Source organism: Sylvia atricapilla, chromosome 20 (genome assembly GCF_009819655.1).
Source record: "Sylvia atricapilla isolate bSylAtr1 chromosome 20, bSylAtr1.pri, whole genome shotgun sequence".
Lineage (NCBI taxonomy): Eukaryota > Metazoa > Chordata > Aves > Passeriformes > Sylviidae > Sylvia > Sylvia atricapilla.
The window spans coordinates 4,289,140-4,313,696 of NC_089159.1; the positions used below are offsets into that span (position 1 = coordinate 4,289,140).

The 24,557-nt window shown below is 47.2% G+C and overlaps 1 protein-coding gene across 1 annotated transcript in view; it reads left to right on the forward strand.

Annotated features, from left to right (window-relative positions):
- Positions 1–24,557, forward strand: part of COL26A1 (collagen type XXVI alpha 1 chain) — a 164,879-nt gene that overhangs the window by 106,845 nt on the left and 33,477 nt on the right. The window contains exon 4 of the mRNA XM_066333703.1: positions 20,728–20,789. Within this exon, the coding sequence (XP_066189800.1) occupies positions 20,728–20,789 (62 nt within the window). The remainder of the gene's footprint in view (positions 1–20,727; positions 20,790–24,557) is intronic.

The following is a 24,557-nucleotide window of genomic DNA, read 5'->3' on the forward strand; positions in this document are numbered from 1 at the left end:
TAAAAAGACTAAGGCTCATTATAAATTTTCTGTCTCCTGTATCATGACCAATTTGCTAGAAAAATCAAAGATCTGGTTCTTGGAATGTTGTAACTAACAAGTGTTTTTTTAATCATATCTTAATCCTCAAAGGCAGGAGATAACTCTCAAAGTAAGAGCTACCTGCAGGTTTCTCAGTGACACTGAAATATCTGATAGACCCTCACTAAATCTGTCTCCAGGTCCAGGGATTAGAAGGCAGCTGACGATTTTCATTAATGATACTTAAGATGAGGGGGAAATCGAATTTACACTCCCTGTATTGGTTGTTGTGATGACTGAAATGTGGTTTTATTTTTGCCTTTATCACATGTACATGGAAAAGAAGAAGTACATAGCAGAGGTTCCATTTTGAAGCGTCACTCATCTGAGCCATCTCCGGTGTAAAAAATGAAGTTGCTTTTACAGAAACCATACAAAACCATTGTCAGGGCTTATATGAAATACTGTTGTGTCCTAATAATAACTTCGAGCTGAAAAATCTTGGCATCCTGCAGCTTAGGAAAGGGTTTTAAAATTCACCTTCAGTTTTTGGGCAACAGGCAAAACATGTGGCTCTGTTTAGGAGCTATTTTCGTTAAAGCTTGACAATACAGAATGATAAAATACAGCTGCATTGTTTAAACTTTCAATTTAATTTCTGGTTGGGGTCCAAGCTGTTTCATCAATATGGCGCCATTCATTTCAAAACAAAGCCCTTGGAAGGGTCTCCATTACCCCACCATTGATCAACAGGGTGTTAAAATGTAGAGCCTAATTATGTTCCTGGCCTGTTTGGAATTCCAAAATTGGATTTTTATAACTGTCAAATTTGCAATCAGGGTAGCTTTCCATGACAATTAGTCAGAATTATTAGTGCTTTTCTTGCCAGGGAGTTAAAACTAATGGTGGTGGCTCACTTTTCAAGGCTCAGTAAGTGTCAAAGGCAACATATGTCTTACAGAAGAGCCATTTGACTACAAAATTGTCTGCACTGAGCTGCACCCGAGCCTCTACTACTGTTACAGTCATTTTTGTCAGTCCTCTAGGGCTCAGTTGTGGCTACAGCCTCTACTGCAAGCTCTGCACATAGAATCCACCACTGGGTTCTGCCTTGTTGCAAGATGGGACGCAAGAAATTGTGACATGAAGAAATTCATCCTTGAGTATTTCACTCATGCTTACCTTGGTGAGGGCTGGTGCTCAAAATGCTGCTGGTTTTGGTCAGTTATTGCTTTGAATCTTTAAAATGAGCCAAGCAGGAACATCTGCACAACCTGTCTGAGGAAGGCTAAATCCTCTCAGCCTGATAAACTCACAGCTAAAGCTCGTGTCTGTGTGTAAGGCTGAGCTGGTGCTAAACCAGAGATGTTTGCCCAGCTGAGAATTCCCTCTTGGTACATCTCTACAAATGTTACTCAAAATATTCAAGGGAAAAAAGAAAGAAGAAAACAGTTACAACAACGAGCAAAGCCAAACCCAAAGACATGAAAGCTGAGGTACCCACCCCACGCTGTCCTGTGCAGTCCTTTGGCACACACGTGGTTCTTCAGCCCAAATACTGGTGCAAGAGGGCATTTGCTCACAGGAGAGCAAACACTGGCAGAAAAGAGCAGACGCTGACCCTTGCCTCCTGTGCAGCATCAAATTTGGAAGCATCTGTCCAAGATGCACAATATCTTCTGTTTAAGGGATTGATCTCGTTGAAAAATAATCAATTCCTCTTTCCAGATTGGGTTAATTTTCATCTTTCTCCATCTTACCTGGCAGTGTTCCTCTGTGAGGTGCAGACCCTCATTCTAAAGGCAAAGGTGGCAACTCAAACCAGTTCAACTTCAGCACAGGTGCTGGTGTCAAACTATCACCTCTGGTTTCCCCCAGGCAGCCAGAGCCTGCCTTTTTCTCTTAGGACATCTTCTTCTCTTAGAACACTTATTTTTTTTCTTAGAACACCTCTTTTTCTCTTAGAACACCTGGAACATCTCTGTGTCCACTGACATATATTTACCTGGACAGTTATGTCATTGTTTTTGACAAAGAGATCTGGAATTTAGCTTTATTGATACAGGTTCCAAGTTACTCATACCCCTAATCCTGCAGAACGTTTGCCCTGGAAGAAAGAGGGATTGTACTCAATTTTGCTTAATTAAATCAACCTAAACTAATTGTCAGCTAATAAAATAGTGTTGGTCAGCTCATAAAACAGAAATGAAGATTAAAAGAGCAGTTGCCATGAACAGGTGGTAACTCTGTTTCCAAGTTAGACCACATTACTCTCTGGCACAGAATCTCTGAGAATACCTCATATTCCAGTTTTTTTTAAAAAAATGTTTATGAAACTTATAAAATATAGAGCTCATTTTATAACCAATTTTCTATCTCACCTGCCAAGAGCAGTGGGGGTTGAGCCAGCACAAGGCGGATGCAGAGTTTTAGGCAGATGTCCAGAAATGGATTCTCTGCACAGGGCTGTGGAATACATTTCTACCTTTGACTGGCCTTTCTGCTGCAGTTCCTGAGATTTAGTTTTTTCTTTGTTGTTACTCTTACAGAAATGACCTAGTAAACATTTTTTTAATGTCATTGATCTTGACCTGACACTGTTGTGCAAAGGGAGAAACTTTCTGTTCTCACTCTGGATGCTATTTAACTCTAAATGGATCTTGAGTTAGTTAACAGGATCCCTCTGGATTTGGCCTTTAGTGTTTTTGTTGACTCTGCAAATCTTGCAGAAGGCATTAAACGTTTATCTAATTTCATCTGGAAAGGACTAAACTGGAATCTTTCTCTGCTTCTCAAAGTGGAAGCAGAACTCGGTGGTTTGAAGTTGCTGGTAATGGTTGAATGATGAAAGAAAATTTATTGCATGGTGATTATTCTATTATTTGGATAAGAGTGGAAACCATGTGGTTTTGAACATTTTGTTATGGCTTGCAGGTAATGGGGATGCTCTGTAGCAGTGCAGGGCTTCCAGCACCAGAGACTTGCCATTTTCTGTGACCACCCATTCCCAAAAATCTCATGCAGGATGTGCTTGGTTGATCTTAACGTGTTAAGTCCTCAAACATGGAAGACAAGATTTTAATTTTCTTCCCCTTTACTCAGGATCAATGAGCTGCCTCAATGCAGCTCTTCAGGCTGCACTGGCAGAGCAAAGGGGAGGCTTCTGCCAGACCTGGGGTTAAAATGTGCAGCCTGATTCTTGTTTCTCTGCACTCCTCTTCCCTGGCATGGAGGTGTGAGAAATGAGGGCAGCTGGTGAGGCCGAGGGTAAAAGATTTTAGGCTCTTTGAGACTTGGCTGTGCTGGTAGCTGACCTGGATGAGAGAGGAGAGGACAAGGATGTGAGGAGAAGGACACGAGTCTGCCCTGCTGAGTGTCCTGGGAGCTGCAGGAGGTGCTGGAGCTGCATCCCAGTCCTCAGCTGCAATCCTGTGGCTGCTGCAGCCAAGGCAGGGAGCAGGCTGGGTGGGACTGGTTTTCTGGGAAGAAGGGCATTTCTCTGGCTTGCTGCAGTCTTAAGGCAGACCTATAAAAGAGGAAAGAGATTTAGATACACATCCCATCTGACAGGATGGGGAGCTGGAGCGTCTGCAGGGAGGTTTCTGTGTCTGTGGGAGGCTGGGACTCCCTTGAATCGTTCCTGCTGCAAAAGTGGTCCTGGCCACGCCACAGGAGGGGCTCACTCAATAAATGCCGTGTTTTCTGGGTTTGCACTTGTGGCTGTGTGATCCAGCCAGGCTGCCCTGCCTTGGCATGTGTCCCAGACCCTCCTGCCCCCTCTCTCCTGTGCAGCCAGAGATGGGCTTGCAGCTGGAACCCCCTGGCACTGGGGATGCAGGAAAGGCTGCAGCATGGCCATCTCCTTGTCCCTGCAGGATTTCCTAGAGGCAAATGCTGCTGCCTGGCTCCCACTGCTCAGGCTGGTGGGGGGAGAAGTGCTGGGAGCAGAGCAGCACAGCCTGTGGTTGCTCATCTGAGAAAAACCATGGTAGGAATTTATGGCAACATCCCCTCAGGGATCTGATTCACTGTGTCCTTGCTGAATAAGCATCACCGAATCCCAAATCTTGGATTAAACTAGCTGAAAAGATTCCCCACACTGGCAGTCCTGTGAGGGTCTTGGGTCAGGTCCTGCTGAGATAGGATTTCTTTAAGGAAAAGGGAATAAGTAGTGCTGGAGTTCGTTCTGGGCAGTTTTCTGTTCATCCACATGTCCCAGATTTGCCCATCATTATGAAAACATCTGCTGGGAGTCACACCAGCAGTCAAGTCTATTTATTTTCCTCAAAGAATACATTTATGGGGAATGTAACACTGACTGTGGGACTTGGCCCATTATCACTGTGTGCTTTACAGCTTGAGTGACACAGCAGAGCTGGAGGAAGTTAAAGCATCATCCTCCAAATAAATGTGTGTGGGCTTTAGTGACTCTGTGAGGGTCCTAAGGGACTCCAGACAGTGTCCAGATTTGCACTGGTGTAAATGCAGCAGCATCTCCTGTTCCTTCCAGTGAGGATGAGTAGGACTGTGAGCATGTTGGCTGCTCAGCTTCCCAGGCCTTTGCAGAAAACCATCCAGGATCCCAAACTAACAAAAACCACATTCAAGGCAATTATCTGGTCTTGTTTGGTTGGTTTTAATGTGATGTTTCTAGACACTGGCACCACAAACACACTCTCGTAAACTCTTGTAACAGTTGTTTGCAGTTAGTATCTCCAAGATGGTTTTATGTGTGTTGATCATGACTAATATCCATCACTTCAGTGGGACCGTCACCCTCAGCTGCTGGGGGAAGTTTTTCCTACTAAGACAATTATTTTCACAGCTTGTTCAGCATTTTTCTTTTTCCTTTTATTACTCTTTTAGTCACAAAACACAGATACTGATTTGCTCATATATTTCCAGAGGAAAGTGCTTTGTGGTTCACAGACTTAAATAATTAGGTCTTCACAGACCTCAGACTGGTTATAAAGGCAGTTGGAGTCGTCATCTCTGGCTTTACACTTGGAAACAGAAAAAGTCTTAAGAGGGAAGGTGACCAAGCCAGCTGAAGCTGTCTTTGGCAGAGCTGGGGACAGACCCCCCCCTGAAGTGTACTCTGTTTTTCTAAGCTTTAGGAGATGCTGCTGTGCCCATACTGCTAAAGGCCTTCCCCCCACCTTGATTCCATCTCTTCTTGTCACAAACATCATTTTTAGCACATTCACCAGCTGCTGGAAAGGTGCTGGGTTCTTCTCCCCATGGCTCAGCCAAAACATCAGCAGCTGCTCTCCCTCCTTGCACCTGGGACCATTTTTTCCCCATCGTGTGTGATGGAAGCAGCGACTGCTGTTATCCTAAAAACCCACCCCAGGTCCACCCCTGCCCCTTTTGCACTGCCCAGAGTGTGGATGCTGCAGCCCACTCCCTTCAGGAGGTTACTGTGGGCCTGGTATTTCTGGTTCTGAGAGATTGTAGCCTGCTGGCAGCTGCTAACTTTTCCCCAAGGAAAAATTTCTCGAGAAAAGTTTCTTCTCAAAACAATCTTGGCAAACAACTCTGTCAAAACCACCTTTCTCCAGGTGGTGTTTTGCTGTTTCTCTGGTTTAACAACAGGATTAGAGAGGTGTCGTTCCTATTCACCAACCATGGTAACTTGTATGGGAACACCTTATAAAAGGTAGTGAGAATTAGACAATAAAAGCCTTTTTTCTATGCTCTTTGCCTGCTGAACTATTTGAAGTCTTTCATCTTTCATGTCCTACAGCAACAGGTTATTCTGAGGTTGTATTTCTGGGAAGCACCATCTCCAGGGGCAGTTTGGGGCAGTTTGGGGCAGTTTCAGCCTGGGGAGGGTGCTGTGTGTGCTCTGCATGCCGGGGGCTGCTGCTGCCACTGGGGCAGTGGGGGCACCTCCATCCCTCCCCAAATCGTGCTCCTCCAGCCGGGTGAGGTTTTCCTGTGCTGAGGCAGCGCTGTGCAGGGCGGGGTTTGACACAGTGATAATTCCTTGTCTCCCCCCGCAGGTTCCTCTGGCCGCCAGCACGGCTCCTTCCCCGGCCGGGACCGTAAGTGGGCACCGGGGGCATCCCCAGGGCACAGCCCCAGAGCGCTGGGCTGCCCTGCCAGGGATGCCCTTGGCTTCTGGGGAGAAGCTTGTGGGAGGGCAGGGGGGAGGTCTGGGAGTCTCTGCCTGCTCTTTGCCTCAGTTTCCCTCCAGGAGCTGGGAATGGCCTGCTCCTCTCTGGGATGAGCCATGCTGCTCTCACTGTCCTCCTCTTTGCTTGGTTCACTGTCTGAGGGAGGACACCAGGCTCCCGGGGCTGTCCCAGAGTACCTGTTGTGCTGTCTGTGCCATTAAAAGTCATGCCTCTGTTTTCCCCAACCTGCTCATGCTTCTCATCAATCTTGTGGGGTGGGATGCTGAGAAGAGCCAGAAACGGGGTTACTTGATGGGGTCAGTACTCAGAAGGAGGATGGCTGTGGCCTTATTTGCAGTCCCAGGCTCTCCTGTGAGGAGACAGGTTCCTCAGCCATTGGCATCCAGCAGCCTGGTGTCTCCTCATGTCTGAGTGTGTTGGAACAGCCTCCCCTGAGAAAAACAAACTGGGTTTGAAGGTTGAAAGTGAATGAAAGCTGATCTGTTGCTTGCTGGTGCATGAGCTGTCTCCAAACTGATGTTAAAAAGTTGCTTGAAAGTTCTCTGGTGCAGATGCAAAAACCCAGCCATGGTTTTAAGTTCTAAAATGTATCTTGAGTGATAGTTAATCAGTGAGAAGCAGGAATTTACATGGAGTCTTTGTGCCTGATGGCCACATGCAGGTTTTGTGGAAGGTGAGGATTGTGGCAGCACACACTGAGTTTTCCCAAGTTCTGGGTGGTGAAGGCAGTGGTGTGACAGGGCATGAGGAGCTCTCACTGCTCTGCCTCTCTGCTCTCCCTGCTGAACACAGAAAATATCCACATTCTACAGCCCAGAAGCTCCTGTGAAGCCTCAGATTAGGACAAGCCCCAGTGCTGTGCCCCAGCCTCTATGGAGTTGTGCTTCTTGCTGTAGCTGCAGTTCATCTCTGTGTGCTCTGCCCAGGGGTGTCACAGAACTGCTGATTCCTCAAGGAATGGTTGTTCAGGCTGGAATTAGCTGTGGCTCCCAGGCACGGCTGGAGGAGTGGGAAGCAGCCAAGCAGGACAGAGAGGGCAGCCTGGGAAGGACCTGTGTCAAATCTGCAGGGCTGCCTCCCTTGGGTGGGACCCTGAACATGCCCAGCACTATTCCCAGTGCTCCCTAGGGAGACCAGAGGACATTGGGACTGTGTAACAACTTCCTTGAAATTCTTAGTTCTGACTGTATCAGGAAAAGAATCAATGTCTGACTAGAGAAGCCATGCCCAGTCCTTCTGGGAGGGAAGGATCCTTCAGTTCTCATTTCTCTCCTCATTCCCTTTCCTCCTCTCTGCTGTGGTTTGGGATGCTGTTGCTGAGTCCCCTCTGTTAACTTGGGCATGTCCTGGCACACAAATGCAATTCTTGCCACAGTGACCCTCGTGCTGGAGCTGCCATGTGGAGGAACTGATGACACGTCCAAGGACACATGGGAAAGTACAGTGTCAGCAGAAATTACATCTGCATTTTCTGCAATCCTTATTATTGGTCCTGGCACAGACCACTCTTAGTTCTGGATTGTCTTTTTAAAGTGGTGATTTGTTTCCTTGGACTAGAACTTTGTGCTTCAGTTTCTTCCTTGGTGGCTGTGCCCTTTTCAACATCTGTCCTGTTGGGTATTCAGAGAGAGCATGAAGAGTCCTGCCCTTGCACACCACAGCCCTCAGAGGGGGCAAGATATTAAATCATTTTTAAATGAGGTTTATTTCACTGTGCACTTTCACACCCTTTTAAGGTTTCATCCAGGCAAAATCTAGTGATGGTCTTAATCTGCTAATATGACAGCAGGTTAGAGAGTGTGGGCTGGGTGTTCATGATGGTTGTGATGGGTTTTGAGGATGCTCTGAACACCTCTCCTACAAACACAGGCTGAGAGAGCTGGAGTTGTTCAGCCTGGAGAAGAGAAAACTCCAAGGAGGCCTTAGAGCCCCTTCCAGTGCTTAAACAGGGCTTGAATAAAAGGAAAGAGAGAGGCTTTCATACAGGCAGAGAGTGACAGAACAAGGGGCAATGGTTTAATACTCAAAGGGGAGGTTTAGATTAAATGGTAGGAAGGAATTGTTCCCTGGCAGGGTGGGCAGGGCTGGCACAGGGTGCCCAGAGCAGCTGTGGCTGCCCCTGGATCCCTGGCAGTGCCCAAGGCCAGGCTGGACACTGGGCTTGGAGCAGCCTGGGACAGTGGGAGGTGACCCTGGCCATGGCAGGGGAGTGGATTTGGATAATCTTTAAGTTCCCTTCCAACACAAACCATTCTATCCTATGATTTATAGGTTGGTTGGATTTTCAGGGGGTTTTTGACTGTGGAAGGAATCTTCGTTCTTGGCAATCTGGCCTGGGATTCCTCTTGTTGCCCGATGTTCAAAGGTTTCCTTCCATGATTTGATTTTAGTCATTCAGCTTCCAAATGATGCTCTGATTTTAGGATGTGGGCAAAGCTCTTTGGAAGTGTGGGGCCAGGCAGAGGCAGCATTGCTTGGATGTGGTTATGGGCTTTTTCTGCACCCTGGTGATCCGCATCCCAATACTTTGGGATTGTCACTTCAGGCGAGGTGGGCAGGTAATAACAGTGTTATGTTTACCACTGGGAGGCTTTCAGAAGTGTGAGCTGCTGCTGGATTTCTCAAAGATACAGGAAGGTCTGTGTGTTTTCTTTCACACTGCAACATTCCTCGTGGGCCCTAAGCACTGCAGTTCAGAGAGATCTGCAGTTCAGAGAGATCTGCAGATGCTTCTGGCTGCACTCTGGCACTTCCAGCCCTTCCCAAGGTGGGTGTCTCTGCCTGGCCTTTGCTATTGGCTGTTTCTGAGGCTTCATCCCATTAGAAACTTCAGTTTCAGGGAGTGAAGTGGAATTTAAACTATCTGAATATAGTCCTTTGTGTCAAATCAAATGATTTGTTAAAGTGAGGCCAGATTTGTGGGGAGAATCAATCTTTTTTATTAGATCAACTGATGTGGAAAAAGCAGACAAACTTTCAGGCATATTAACCCTTCTGCTTGCCTGTGTTTGTATTGCAAGAACGAAGAGACCTGTGTGCCAGGGGAGGCTGTGCTTTGGGCTGTGCATTCACTCTGACTCTTCCTCAGCAGCCTGGGTCTGAACACAGGCATGGGTAGTATTTTTGGGTGGGTTTGCACACTTTCTTGGGGAGAAAGACTCGTCTCCCTCTGTGTTTGGACACTAGATGTTAGTACAGAACAAATAATGGGCTCTGCTCTGCAGCTGACTCATCGTGCAAGTCTGGGGCTAATTACTGAATCCCTCTGTGCCTCGATTTCCATCTGTAAAATGTCACAGATGCCCACCATTCATAAATCGCTTTCAGATTTCCAGATGAGGTGCTGTGTAAGTGTAGAACAGCATTAGTTTATGCATATTGTGCTAGAGGATAATACAAACCACATGCAGCAGAGGAGCCTCACAGATGTGTCTCTTTCCACTGCGAAAGGCAAGGCTCGGGCTGATGATTTAGCACAGCACTAATTGGACTAAAACAGGAGATTGCTTTTGTACTGATGCAATTGTCACCATGAAAGTCCTCATTTACCAATGGTTCTTGGAGGCAGCCCAGTGCTCCCCTGTCGAGGAGAGCTGCAGGTTCTGAAAGCACAGCAATTTACAGCACTGCCCGTGCCATCATTCCACACCTCTGGAAAGGGACTGGCTGTGGATGGGTGGGAATGTGCATCTTGCTTGGCCTCCAGCTGCACTTTGCACGTTTTTTGCTGGCATTTCCTAATCTCCAAGCAGAGGCATTCCCAGTGCCATTCCTGGTGTTGTACACACAGGAATCCCCATTTATTGATAAGAAAAGCTGTTCCCATGGCTGTGGGTGAGTGAGAGCCTGGCAGCTGTTCAGCATTAAGTCAATTCTCAACGTTTAAAGGATTTGTGGGCTGTGATGGTTTGGGTCCAGGCAATTAACTCTGGTGGAGTGCCTGAGAGTGTCTTGCAGACACATTTCATGGAGAAAGATGAACTTAAACAGTTAAGAGCTTTGATTTGATTAAGTGCCCTCAAGTTTCTGTGTTGTGCTGTTGGGACTAAACTTCAGTGGGTACAAAACCTAGGAGCTCTGTGACTGCAGGAGAATTGTGGTTGTTGCTTCCCATTGCAATCTGGCCCTGGGCTTGTTTTAATGTGCCAAAATCACCCCTGTTGCCAGCAGCATCATGTGGCAGCAGGCACCAGTGACTGTGCATTGGCCTTTAAAGCTCGAGCTGTGTCATTTCTAAGCCCTGCATGGAGCTTATTTATCAGTGTATTGTTGCCTGGTGCTCAGAGGTGACTATTGATGGTGTGGGGTTGGAGGGATGGAGGTGTCTCTGGAGGTATCCAGTTCCTTCTTGGTGTACTGCAGGCAAATTTCACCATTCTGGGTTTGTCCATTTTGGACTCACTGGCTTTTCTCCCCATTCCTCATCAGTGCTCAGGGGGAGGGTCAAAATTCATGGTCAAAACCCTCCACAGCTGTAAGAGTAACATAATATTGAGGCAGAGTGTGTGGAGTGACAGGCGTGGGAGAGAAGATTGGCTGACACCCAACTTTACCCAGTGCTTGCCATGGTCCAGGAGAAATCTCCCCACGTGCTGGGCCTTCATTCATGGGTCTAAACTTGCCATTTAAGGCATTTTAGAAGAGAGTTTCAGGGTGGAATCATCTAGAACCTCAAAATGAAGCTCCTCAAACTGCCACCAGCATGAGATCTCTTAGGGGACACGCTGTGCTGCTCATTGGATCCACATCAGGTCAGAGAAAGTGCAAATAGGCAAATGGTGATTGAAGGGCTTGGTCCCATCAGAAAGTGAATAGATCCCCATGTTTGGGAAGTGTTTAGTTTTGAGTTTTGGATTAGAACAACAGAATGCAGAAATCCTGGAAAACATTTTGGTTAAGAATACCCTTTGATTTTTCAATCTGAAATGAGTTGGAGGTGTAGCTTCTTTAGAAGAGTTAAAAATCTGAAGCTGGAACTGAAATGTGCCTGGCTAAGCCCAAGCAGATATTTCCTTTACTAATTTTTCTTCACCCAGAAGTTAACAAGGCAACAACAGAAAACAAACCCAAACAAAAAGTCCTTTGCAGGGCTCTGTGCTCACCACTAATGGGATGCAAGTGTTACCTTGTTCTTCACATTATGGAGACCAGAGGATGTGAGGGATTTTCTGGGTCCCAGTGTCCCTGGGTGTCCTGGAGAACAAAATCACAGCTGCAGAGAAATGTGGAAAAGATTCCTCTTTCTGCTGCTGAGATGTGTCAGGAGCACTGCAGAGCTCAGGGGGGGTTAGATAAAGGCCAGTGAGGGGTAAGGAGCAGCATTAGGCACAGTGAGGGTCCCTGAGGGATGTCCTGGACCTGTGATTTCTGCCCAGCTGCCCAGGGCTCAGTGGTGGTCTCTGGCCTTGTGCAGGGCAGGGGTGTTGGATGAGGGCTCGGGGGGGTTTTCAGGGCCCCAGGGAGGGAGAGAATGGACAAACCATTGTGGGGTGAAACCTGAGGCTGAAATGCTGAGATGGGAAATTGAACCTTTCCAAATGTGCCCCTGGCAATAGTAATAATAACAATCATCATCATCATCATTTGCATTTGCTGGAGAAAGAATGTGCAAACATAGTATTTTGATGTTCAGGGAGCCAAATTCTTCTGAATTCTGACCATCCTTTTCACTGGCTTAAAGAGTTGTTTTCTGTGCTGGTCTTTCAGCTGATTCTTTTGTCTTGGCTAAAGGAAGCCAGTGCTAAATGTTCTGGATGAGGAACAACTAGAGCTTGCCTGAGCATCCTGAATGTCACATTTGTGGGTTACGGGGACCTTGTGCAGAGAGAATGTGTCCAACCCTAGAGCTGCCCTGCAGCTTTGCAGGCCCAAGTAATAAAACTGCAAGCAGGGGTAGAATGTGAGGTCAGAAATCCCAACTGGAAACAAGATGCACGTTTCCTATCCAATGGTTAACTTTGGATGCAGTTCACTAAGGAAACCTTGGTTGTCTGGCTCTGGAGTGTCTTTATGAAACACAAACCCCAGCTCAGCACACGTTGCTTGGCTCCAGACTGTGAGAGATTCCCTGACCTGTGTTACACAGGTGCAGAACCAATATCGTCAGAGTCCCTGCTGACTCCACGGTGAGCCTGATTCAAATGTTTCCTTTTGTCCTGTCTGCTTCCTTATTTCATGTTACACTGCACCGTATTTTGACTGCATTTTCCCCCTGATTGCTTCTCCCAGCAGGGAAAAGCAGTCTGGTTTGTAAGGGATGTGAAACCATCTCAATGTGAGATGAAATTTTGAGTGTAGTGGAGTTTCTCAGCGTTCTTCACTGGTGTCAAGGCCCGTGAAGTTCCTCTCCATGTCATAGAGCAGGGATTGAGGGAGAAATGAGTTCAGTTCAGCCATGGTGGTATCACACATGGCATTTTGGCACAGTGAGGACTGGACCAGCTGGAGGAGGAGTGTTTTCCCCTGGGTAGGAGCCCCAGGCCCTGTGGACATCATGCCCTCAGCTTCCTTGGCTGGAAAATGTGTGGAATCCCTCTTCTAATGTGGAGACTTTTAATCTAGTTTAGATTGGCCCTGTCTTGCTGTGAGAGGTTTGTGGATACATATCTGACCATTTCACCTGTGTCTCTTTATTTTTCTGTCTTTTTATTTGCTTTGTCTGCTTTGCTGCCATGTCCTGCTACAGCTGTGAGCCAGGGGAGGGTTGGTTTGGTGCAGTATCAAAATTATTGAGTAGCCCCAGTGCCACCAGCATCACTTGGAGCTCCAGGATCAGCAGCTCCACTCAGCAAACTCACTCTGGACAGGTAAAATCTTTGTTGTCAGGGTAACTTCAGTCGGGCTCTGTTAGTGAAATGTCCTTAGTGCTAGTAAAAATAAAGATGATGCATTTCTATCCAAACATGTTGCATCAAAACCTAGCTAAGCCTTCCTCTGGCAGACAGAGATGGATTGAACACGGATCTCACCTGGTTGCCTATGAATAAATTGTCCTGATCAAATTCCAAATGCTGATGGAGCAGTGGCCTCACCAGCAGGATGGGGAAGAGCTCAAATCCCCAGGCTGAGAGGGATGATGGATAAAATTAGTGACTGAGGTGGGAGGGCGCATGTGTGAAATCTTAAATAAAACAAGGTGAGTGATGTGAGCTGTTTAGGAGTAGACCTGGGTGAATAATGGAGGGGTTTTGGCTTGATATGCCAAATGAAAAACACTGGAAAGCAAAATGACTTGGGAGAATCTGAAATGGAAAATTTTAAGGTTTTGACACAGTGTAATAACTAAGATATGAGTTTGGGTCAATCAGAATTGTTTCATTTGACTCAAATGAAACTATTTACTTTCACTTAAGGCTATGTAATTTGTTCATTTCTTTTTAATTTAAGTGAGATTTTTAAAAAATGCTATTCAAAAATTAAAGCGGAAACATTTAATTCAGAAGGTATGAAAAATTACTTAAGGAAAAACCTCCAGAGATAATATTGCAAGACTTCTTTTAAAAATTGCACCGGTTTTGTTTTTTTCACTTGAAACACTGTACCAAATTTTGTGTAGCTTCTTGAATAGTAGTTGCTACTCCAACAACTTGGACTAACTTACATTTTGTGGTAAACTTTCTTTTCGTTCAGTTTTGCTGAGTTTTTTTCTTACAGACATTTCAAAATCACTGAATATCATGATAATGAAAAAACATTTATTGCTTATTTATAAAAAAAAAAAAAGCCTTTTCCTCTTTAAGAAGGAGAAGAAAAAGTAGACACAAAAATGAAGTATGAACACTTTACAAGCGGAAAAGGATCAGATAGCAGTTCTCATAAGAAAGGAAATCTGAGCTGCTCTTTAAAGATAGCCAGTAAAGTTAAGGGTAAGGGTTGCTATAATAGAGATATGAGAGACATTACAAATGGGGGAATTTTGGCAGTGATTGGGGTCTCGTAGCAGAGATGGTGAATTATCTGGAATGAAGGTAAAAAGGCAAAAAATATTCTGGAGGTGTTCTGTTTCATATTGATGGGCAGCCTAATAACTCACAATTTCCAGGTGAAGATAAAACGTTCCAGCCTGCAAAATCCTGATGTGAAAACTGTGGGAAAGAACAAACCCTCTTTGGTCAAAGAGACCATCTTGAAGCTCCTCTGAGCTCCAGGCTCCTGATGTGGGAAATGTTTTATTTGTGCTGGTGACCAGGCTGAGTGAGATGTCGTGGGGCTCTGCCAGTACCAGCCTGGAAGGGGGATCACAGAGTGGTCTGGGCTGGAAGGGACCCTGAAGGATTGCTGAGTGCCACTCTTAGTGACCAGCAGGGCACATGGTGTGTGCAGGCAGGGTGAGAGGTGAGGCTGTGGCCAGGCTGGAGCATGCAATGTTTGCAGCTCAGCCAGAACACAGATTTTGTGCAGCTGGACGTGTGAAATGTTGGGAAGAGGAGGCACTGAGTGCACAGCTCTTCTCTGGGTTGGGTGACTTGGCCTTTCTGTCCCAGCATCAGGGCTCTGACAGCCCCTGCCCAGTGGGGCCCTTCCCTGGCCACTGTCTTTGCCCAAAGGAGAAGAGGAGGGGCAGGCATTGATCTCTCCTCTCTGGTGATCCCTGACAGGATCTGAGGGAATGGCTGGAGCTGTGTCAGGAGAGGTTTAGGTTGGATATCAGGGAAAGGTTCTTCTCCCAGAGGACACTGCCCAGGCTCCCCAGGGAATGGGCACAGCCCTGGGGCTGCCAGAGCTCCAGGAGTGTTTGGACAGTGCTCCCAGGGATGCTCAGGCTGGGATTGCTGGGGTGTCTGTGCAGGGTCAGGGGTTGGACTGGATGATCCCTCTGGGTTCCTTCCAGCTCAGGATATTCTGTGATTCTGTGGTTTACAATGCACACAGCAAGTAAACAGCAGTGATCCTACACCAAACAAAACTCAGAGAGCTTCCCCTTGCACAAACAGCTCCTGCTCTGGCTTTGGTGGGACTGGAGCTGTGGCCAGGGTGGGAGCCCTTCCCTCCAGCAGCTCTGCAGACCTTTGATTGCTGAGCCTTTGCTCCTCAGGCCAGAGGCTACTGCGGGACAGAGGTGTCCATCCCCTCCCTGCCTGCTGTCAGCTCAAACCCCTCTGCAGGGCTGCACACACGGCCCCTGCTAAACAAGCACAATTAATAAAGCCTATCTAGCCAACATCTGACTCTCATTAGAGGAAATGTGTTGAAAAAACAGATCCCAGGTTGGCTGTGATTTATGGCTCGGGCCTGCTATCCCTCACAGGCACTGGCGAAAGCTTTTGCAAAGGGCCAGAACATAAACTACTTAAGGAAACTCAGTAACCATGTAAAAAGGCTGGAAGGGTCAAATCAGACAAATTAAAGAGAGGTGGAAGATGCAAGCCCAGGCTGGCTGTCCCCCAGTTGAGGGCCACCTAGGTAGGCACAGAAGATCTGTGTTCCTATTTCTGCTGTGGGATTTGACTTGAAATTCCTCCTGTGCCAGTGTCAGAAAGTGTCACTGTCCTTTCTCTAAAGTGTGTGTATGTGTGTGGCAGTAAGGGGATGGAGGGGTCAGTGGTCTAGTGGTTTCTCTCAAGAGTGTCAAATAAAACATCAGTGCATGAGATCCTGGGTGCTCACTGAGGTAATGGTGCTTCCTATTTCCTTTGGGAGTTTTGAGTTCATCCTTTTCTCTTTGCGAAGAAACGTGGTTGACTGGGTGAATTCAGCTGACTTCTTCCAGATTTGCTCAGAGACTACTCTGAACTTGTCCTGGGGGAAGGTGTCTGCTGAGAAAAGCTGGTCTCCTGCTTACTATGACTGACAAGATGTTCTTCCAAGTGGACTTTCCTGAGCTGTGTGTCACTGAATGGTCAGGGCACTGCAGCCTGAGCTGTGACCGTGGTGGTGCAGGAGCTGCTCCAGGCAGTGGCCGCACAGTCAGAGCTGTTGTGTTGAGTTTCCTCCTGGAGCTGCTGTTGCCTTCCCAGGGCTCCAGCGTGGGCTGTTGGCAGCTCTGGTTTGCTCCCCTGCCCTTGGGACAGCCCAGCCTGTCCTCCTTGTGCATGGCCATGCAGTGGGAGTGGTGGGCTAGGTGAGATGGAGAGGGAAGAGCTGCCAGGCAAGCTGAGTCACAAAAATCAAGGTATTTCATTTGTTTCTCTGGGTTTATGTTACATTTGGTCCTTTCTCATCCTTTCACCTTGGGTCCTTTACAGCTCCTTGCCATTCAGCTAACAATGGGTGAAAGGAAAGTGAGCCTGTGAGGAGGGAAGTGTGTTGTTTGGGGTCTGAGCAGGTTGAAGCATGAGCTGCAGATGTGATTCCCATGTCCCTGAGCCTGCCTGTGGCTACGCCCCATTGCACTGCAAGGTTGAAGTTTCTTGTAATAGCGAAATATGGTCTTGAAAAAAAAAAAAACTGGCTGCAAAGGCTTTATTTGTTTAAACAAAGGCTTTGTGATTCCAGAATTCTCTCTCCTTTCATATGCTATAAACCACCTCCTCTGCCTCCCCTCTGAAACACAAATTTTGGAGCAATCCATCAAGAAAAAGAGAGACAGAGCCTTGATCCCTTGACTTCAGTTGAGCTGTGCAATTTATATCTACTGAGCATCTGGCTGTAGGGAAACCAAAAGCTCTTTTAATATTCTGCAGAGACTCTGGGTGTACAAATGAGTGTGGGCTGTCAGAGCTGAGAAACAGGGCAGAGGTGCCAAGAGGTTTCTTTGCCTTTTCACACAAAACTGACCTGTGGCCCCATGGTGAAAGCTGGGCTGGTTCTTCTTTTACTGCCCTCAGTGCCACTGAGATAATTGTGCTGAAATCATCAGAGCCCTGTTGGTATGGGGCTGTTACCACACTGTTCCTGTTAGGATTTGAGTGAGGAGTTTGAAGACTTTTGGGGTTTCAGGCTTGAGAAGCTGAAGTGTGCAACTATTTAATAATGAAATTATGCAAAGCAGGAGTGCCAGGTTAACGAGGCAGGAGTGCCAGGTTAACAAAGCAGGAGTGCCAGGTTAACAAGGCACCTGAAGTCACCATTCACTGCTTTAGGTCACTCTCAGGGGTGTATCCAGACTGGAAGCTCAGGCACAGATCTGATGGCGAAGCTGCAGGACTGGAGGGTTATCTTTAATCAGAGATGGGTTGAACCTTTGTGTGGAGGTTAAGGGAGTCACAGCTGGTACAGGGTACCTGGGTTATTATTTTCCAGCATGTGAAGTCTTCCATGTCTCCTCTGCAATAGAATTTTCCATCCCTCCAGCTGAAAGGGGGAATGGGAAGGGAGAGATGTGCTGGGACAGTAACTGTGAGACATCGTGGAGACAGACTGGCTGTCATGGGATATGCTGGTACTGTCTCATGTTCATTATCTCAATTATTTATCCTCCCTGCTGGAATATCTCTAAAACAAATCCTACCATGTGTTTTGAGGTTGGGATTCATGGACTGAAATCACAACTCCTTTCTCAGAGTTTAGCTGGAAAAATACAAATCTGCCAACTAGGAATAGAAGGGAAATAAACTGTGGTTCTGTGTAGCAACAAGTGATGGATTTCTGCAGATATGGAAAGCGTCTGCTCTGCAGTCCCAGGTCAGAGAGTGTGTGCATTTGCCCCAGTGTTGTATTTATTCCATGAGAAATAATGATGTGAGATTCTCAAGCTCTTTTTAATAACACAGATTGCTTTCACCCTGATCAGACAATTCAGCTTGACAGTCCCAGGCCTTGGAACCACCAGCCATCAAGATTAGACACTAAATACTTCAGTGCATCATGGTTAGGGAAGACATTTATTAGGGTGATTTGTCACCACCATTCTCAGGCTTTCTGCAAGGACAGATGTGGACCCCAGACCTGAACATTCTGGTCCCTGGTGTGTTGTGAGGGAGCTTTGAATGGGGTGTGTGACACTGCAGCCCTGAGCATTCATCTCTGCCTTTGAGAGCCTTGTCTGTCTGATGGCCAGATAAATAAATGTCACACAGATTTGTTGGCAGGACTCTTGCCTTAGGAAGATCTTTTGCACTGGGATATTCACTTTCTGGATTATTTAAATGTCTTTAGGGCCCAGTCTAAGTACCTTGGGTGTGGATCTGGGTTTCCAGTCATTTCACAACAGAAAGGATCAGAGATCAAATCCAGCTTGGACTTTAGTAGTTCTCTTTCTGACTCAGGCTGTGTTTTCTGCCTCTTTCAACATCACTGACATGAAGATCATATTAGTACAAATATCACATGCAGTGACGCTGCTGGTTTCTCTCCTCTTCTGTCACTTGGTCCATTCAAATAAAAACTTTTCTGTTGCAAATGCACCTGAAAGGGCTCTTTGAGACCCTCTTTAGGAGCAGAGAGAGCTGCTGGTCTGGTGCTGTCCCTGAGCTCTGTCTTTCCCCTGGGGAGCTGGTGGATTCACCCCTGTGCACAGGGGTGGTACAAATCCCTTTTTTATCAGCTGAGCTCTCCAGAGGGACCTTAAGTGGTCAGCCCATCTCAAAGATGCAGAGATGGTTTACAGCAGTTCAGGTCAGTCTCTCTAAAGCTGTGGGAGTTATAATGTGTGAGCCAGCAGAAGGGAGAATAGGACTCTATTTTTTCTGCTCTGTAACACATCTGCTGTGTCTTTTGGCTCCTGGGAGCTCTGGATTTATTCAGTCTTATCTTTCTGTGGAGATGAGCAAGATCAAAAGCTGAAGCCAATTACATACAGAAACCAATTCCCTGTTTCACACACCACAAGCAGATCCAGACCAAACAAACCTCACCCATTTCCTTCCCCACTGGACAGTGCACTTATGGCACTTGCATCTTCATGGGTCAATTCAAGCCAAAATTTATTGCCCAAGATCTATCACAGGAAATAAAAATAAACAAATTTAATTTGCTGTTGGGTAAGGGAAAATCCATGTCAGTATTGACCTGTGAGGAAATCCCTCCATCTGAGTGTTCCTGAAGCATCAGATGCTTTGTCTGCAAAATGTTGTGTGTCATGAGGTGGAAGATCTACGTCTGGCTCCTTTGGGAAGCTACACAGCTCCTCATAGAGGGCCAGTGTGAGAATTCCTTTGGAAAGTGCATCCAGTGGGTTGCTGTTAGCACTCAAACAATCTTCTTAGCCTGTAAATCACCAGGGTGGAGCAGCCCAGGTCCTGTTCTTCCAAGCCATGCACTCAAATCTTTGCGTGGCTGAGGGCCACCAGGGCGTGCAACGTGCTCCATAAAGGCAGCAGCAAGTGTCTGGGGCTGGAGACTGGAGAGGTCCCTTGGGGCGCCCTGTGCAGCAGGGGACACAGCTGCTGGGGGGACAGCTGAGCCCAGGTGTTGGGGTGTTCACCCAGGCCAAAATCCATGTTCCCCCTTTCCTTGCCATAGGGATCCTCTGCACCACTGCAGCCTCAGCTGCAGCTGAGTTGGCCTCTTAGGGGCTCAGGAGCTACAGGGCAACATTCCCTATGGAATGCCCTATGGAAATGGCAGAGTGAAATACTTCCATGGCCAGTCAATGGAAACAGGCTCTGGCTCTTACTGAGCACAAAACACACACAGAGATGTGTTTCTCCTCTACGGGACTTGAGCTGTGATTCATCACCTGAATATGGATGGTTTATCCTCTGAAATGCTTCATGCTGCAAATCATTTTCCCTTTTTGAGAACTGCTGGGCTTCAGAAGTCGTGAGAGGTGAGAGGTGCAGTGTGGAAAGCTTCTCTGAGAGCTGGGAGTGGGCAGTTCCACTCTGCTGCAAAGCACCTTGTTGATTAAATCTCTGCTCAGGGCTTCATCCTCCTTCACTCACTTCAAAATTGCGGAGATGAAACCAGAGGCAGAGCAGCAGACCTTCTGTTTAGATAAGGGATGTCCTTTGGAGGGAGCAATCACTTTAACCTGCACTCAGAGCTCATTCTGGCAATGTCTGTGCTCATTGAGGCCTCCTGTCAGGACTCCTTTGGTGGCTGCTGACTGTCTGCTGCTCCTCTGCAGCAAAGTGAGATGGAAACCACTTCATGCTGCGGCTCTGGGCTGCATCAGCCCTCAGATCTGCCTTGGATTTCCTGGCTGTCACTGAGATGGATGCTTTGTCTCATTAGTTTGGGAGTGGTAACACAGCCTGGGAGCCCATGGATGGAGCAGGACTCCACAGAGATGGGAATTTTGTGTATTCATTGCTTTCACTGGTATTTTAGCAGGAAAACAGTAGAGCAGAGAGTATTAAATGGAGTGGAGGCTGTGCAGCCTGGTGTCCTGTGAGGTGGGAGCAGGTGCCATGCCAGCCTGCACCAGTAGCAGGACAAGTGTCTCTGCTATGACAGCAGGTCTGGCTGGCAGCATGAGGAATCTTAAAACTGATTTTTATTTCATCTGCCTTCTGCTTATTGGGGACTTAATTTCACACTCTGCCCCACCAAACATCCCCAAACATGGTTCATGTTACGTGACCGTGGCTGGTGACCTGTGCAGAGGATTTGAATATTTATTTTCCCCCATAACTGGTCTTGACTCGCTTTTCCACAAGCCTTGGACCAAAGGGATGAGCCTGAAGCTGTGGGTGAACATGGCCAGCCCCAGCAGTGTGACAGCTCTGTGTTTTGTTCTCTCTAGAATGCATGAACTGCACGAGGCTCGCTGATATGACCGAGAGGCTGAACACGCTGGAGGCCAAGGTAAGGAGCTGCCTTTATTCTCCTGTTTGACCAAAACTTCCAACAGTTTCTGGTGAAAACAAATTGAGTTGGTAGGCCTGGAGAGATCAGGTGCCTCTTCCTCTCTTCATGGCAGTGGTTCTGCCCCAGAAAAGGGGACCCTGTTTGCCTCTAGCCCTGCTCATCCCTTGCTCTTCCCATGTGGCTGCATCCCTGTCTCAGCCCAGCCCCTCCAAAATAATGCTCAGACCTCAGCAATGCCATGCCACGTGTTGCCATTGGGTTTATTTGTCACTGTTAGCCTGTCACACCTGCCTTCCCTCTGCTCTGCTGTATTTCTTCAAGTGCAATCCAGTCCTGCTTTTTTATCCCTTTTCTGAAGGGTGGGAGGTTCTCATGCATAGTTTAGTGGAGACAAATATTAGGAGGAGACCTTCACAATGTGAAGGTTTGGGGTTTTTTTTTTTTCATACAAATAATTTTAATTTCTACCTACTGGGATTCAGATAAATTGTTCCAGTCTAGCAACAAAGCAGCTGAGTCAGCATTCCCCTTTGATCTGTGGTCCCTCCTTTGACAGCCCACTCCTGGCTGTTACTTATCATGCTTTGGTCCCTTTAAGGCATTTACTGCTGTTATTATTCATTAACTGATGCTTATCAATGACATAAAAGAATTTAGGGAGAAACCTTTGTGGAGGGAGGTGGTGGTTGTGTGGTGTTTCTGAGGCCAGTACATGATATTATGGTAATTTGGGAATTGTTTGTGCTGAAATGAAGTCTGGAGCCTCCTCAAAGCTTTCACAGTTATATTTCACATGAGGAAAATGAAGGGGTGGTGAGGGGAATGAAATTGTGGGGAGCAGCAGCGTTGGAGTGGAAACAAGTGGTGTAGTGCAAAGGCCAAAAGGGAGCTGGGTTGTTTGGGCAGTGGGGGCTGGCAGGGCAGGAGAGAGGGGCTGGTGAGTGACCCCTGATGAGCAGACCTGAACCAAGGGAGACACAGGCCTGGCCTCAGAGAGATGTGAAACAGCCCTTCCCTCCCAGGCTGTGGCCAGCTGTACCTTTCTTCGCTTTCCAGGATTTTCTGTGTCTGGCAAAGGACAGCCAGACACTGTCCTGACATCACTCCCCTCTCTGCTGGCTCGTGCTGCTCAGCACTTGTGTGGGTAAAACAAGTGATGGCAGCCTCAGCTGGGGCCTGCAGGACGCTGGCAGGGGGCAGGAGGCTCTACCTGCCCAGATCCCTTGGGGAAGTCAGGCAGAGTGTGTCACGTCTGTGATTTAGTGCTGCAGGCAGACACTTGGTGTTGTTGCTGTGATGGTTTTCCTTCTGCCTTCCCTCTGCTCCCACACAGACCCGAGCTGGGAGCAAGGCTCATCAAAGGGAAATTCACAGAGGAAAATGAGTTATTGCCTTCGTTTTTGAAGTACTAAAGACCACGTCTCTGCAAGGAGACCTTCTGCAGCACAGCCCAGCAAGGTCCTTATCAATCTTTTGGCGTCCACTTTGTTTGAAAAGCTGTGGATGCTTTGAAAAAATTGAAACAGAGAGTGCAGCAACAGTACACGACTGCTGGTGCTGTACACAAGAGAAATATGCTGATTCCCCCTTTTTTCAAGGTTAATTTAAGTTCAGTTTGATCTCTGTAGCAATCTAATGAACTCAGTTGTTATTATTCAACAATAGCCAGCATCATTTGAAAGGTGTTTATATTTGTTTGGTGTTGTCTGCATTCCTGCTCTGGGTTTTGGAGGAAGGTCCCTGTTTTGCTGGATGATCTGGATGTGAAGCTGTCTCTCAGTGTCCATACCATCTTCTTGTAATGTCTCATTTCACCACAACACCTGAAGCTGTTTTGAGGAGCACAGGAGGGATGGGCACACACATCTCTGGCAGTGCCAGGGGCTGTTTCCCATTGGAGTTTTGCAGGTTTGTTCTGCAAAGGCCAATGGGGAATTAACATCTTCCCCACAAGCAGAGCTGAATTTTCCTGCTCCCTCTGGAGGGAGCTGAAGTTGAAGTTTTATAGCAGGCCCCCTAAAAATGGGGATATGACCAGCAATGGTCTCATCTTTCTTATTACGAGGGTGAGCTGGTTCATCCAAATTGTAAGATCAGTGCCCAAATGAGGTAATAAAAGTAACCTTCTGATTTGAGTAATATGAGAGTTGGATCAGAAGGTGAAAAGCAAAAATAAACACAGAGCAAATGGAATGAAAAATGACTCATTAGGGACCACTGCTTTTATTGCCCTTGGGGAGGAGAGAGGCTGAGCCTTGGCTCAATTGCAGCAGAACCAACTTTTCACGAGCTTCACACCTTCCTCAGTGCTGCTCTAGGATGTCCTTGTGCCTGTAGGAGGTGTTTCTGCAGGGAGGGAGGTGAAGGCAGGTGGAATCAGGTTCCATCCTCATCTCCTGCTTCCAGCTAGCACATTGTCTCCCCAGGATGGAGTTCATGTGCTGGACACCAGCCCCACTGAGTGCCTGAGTTCTGAGAGCTTGATTGATGGTGCTGAGCTTGGAATCTACAGAGCACAGGATCTAAGTCAGGGAGGATGGTGACCATCCTGGCATCCAGGACAAGAAATGGTGTGGACTGGAAGAAAACTACTCCCTCCCCAGGCCCCAGTGTGCCAACTCTTTTTTCTCTTCTCTGACATCTTAGTTTACACCCCACAATACCCCCTGACCCCATGGGACCCTCGCTGATGGGACAGCAGAGCAAACCCTGCTTTTATTTCATAGCAAAGGTTTCCCTTAAGCCAGCACAGCCTCTTAGTGGGAAGTGTCTTCAGCTCTTCTTAAATTTCCTGAGCCTGGTGCTGCCCTCCTGTGTCACAGGGCTGAGCCCAGACAAACCTCGGCAGTGACAGCACTGCCCACGGCAGAAAGGGCTGGCAGGGCTGGAAAGGAGCTGATCTGCAGGCAGGGATGCAGGGCTGGCAGATTTGCAGGTGAGGCTGGCAGATTTGCAGGCAGGGTTGGCAGCACTGCAGGCAGCTGCGCACAAATTTCTGCTCATTTGGCTCGCCCAGTTTCTCTAAGTGAGCCCCACCACAGAGCTCTGGGCAACACAATATTAATCCCACGTTTGGGTTGGAGTTGGATCTGAGCTGATCTAACCCAGCCTTATCTCCTGACACCCTCTTGCGAAGCTCGTGGCATTTCACTCACAGCTTTAATGCCTGCAGATAGCATTACATGCCCAGTGTCTGATTGATTCATTGTGTGATTGATAAATGACATGCATAGTTTTTGCATGAAAGCAGTCCCTGTAATGTGATTCTCCACACAGAAGATTCTGAAAGGTTTTAAAGAAAGTCTTTGTACGGTGCACAGAATTTGATCGATTCTTCGCAATTTTTCTGAAATCAGCCTATTTATTTAGGACAGATTACCAACAGCACCTCCACAACTCATGTCTTTGGATTGTAAAGCATCATTATTTAGAATTTTAATGTGATCATTGTATGAAATGTTCCTGTATTTCCCTCTTCTCCCAGGCAGTTGCATGAAATACTGGCAGCTGTCTGGGATGTTTTATGGGGTTTGTCTTTCCTTTCTCTGGTAGACAATAAAACAATTCCCTGCTGTAGGGGAGAAATATTTGGAAGATAGCAAATGTTTCATGGTGCTGTGCCATGGCTGAGAGATTGGGAGGGGAACCAGAATTGCTTGGCTGTGAGGCTGCTGCTGGCTCTGCAGGGTGGACATGAGCAGCTGCTGGATACTTCAAGGACTTCCATGAATTTTCCATGTTTTGTATGTGATAGCCACGAGCAGG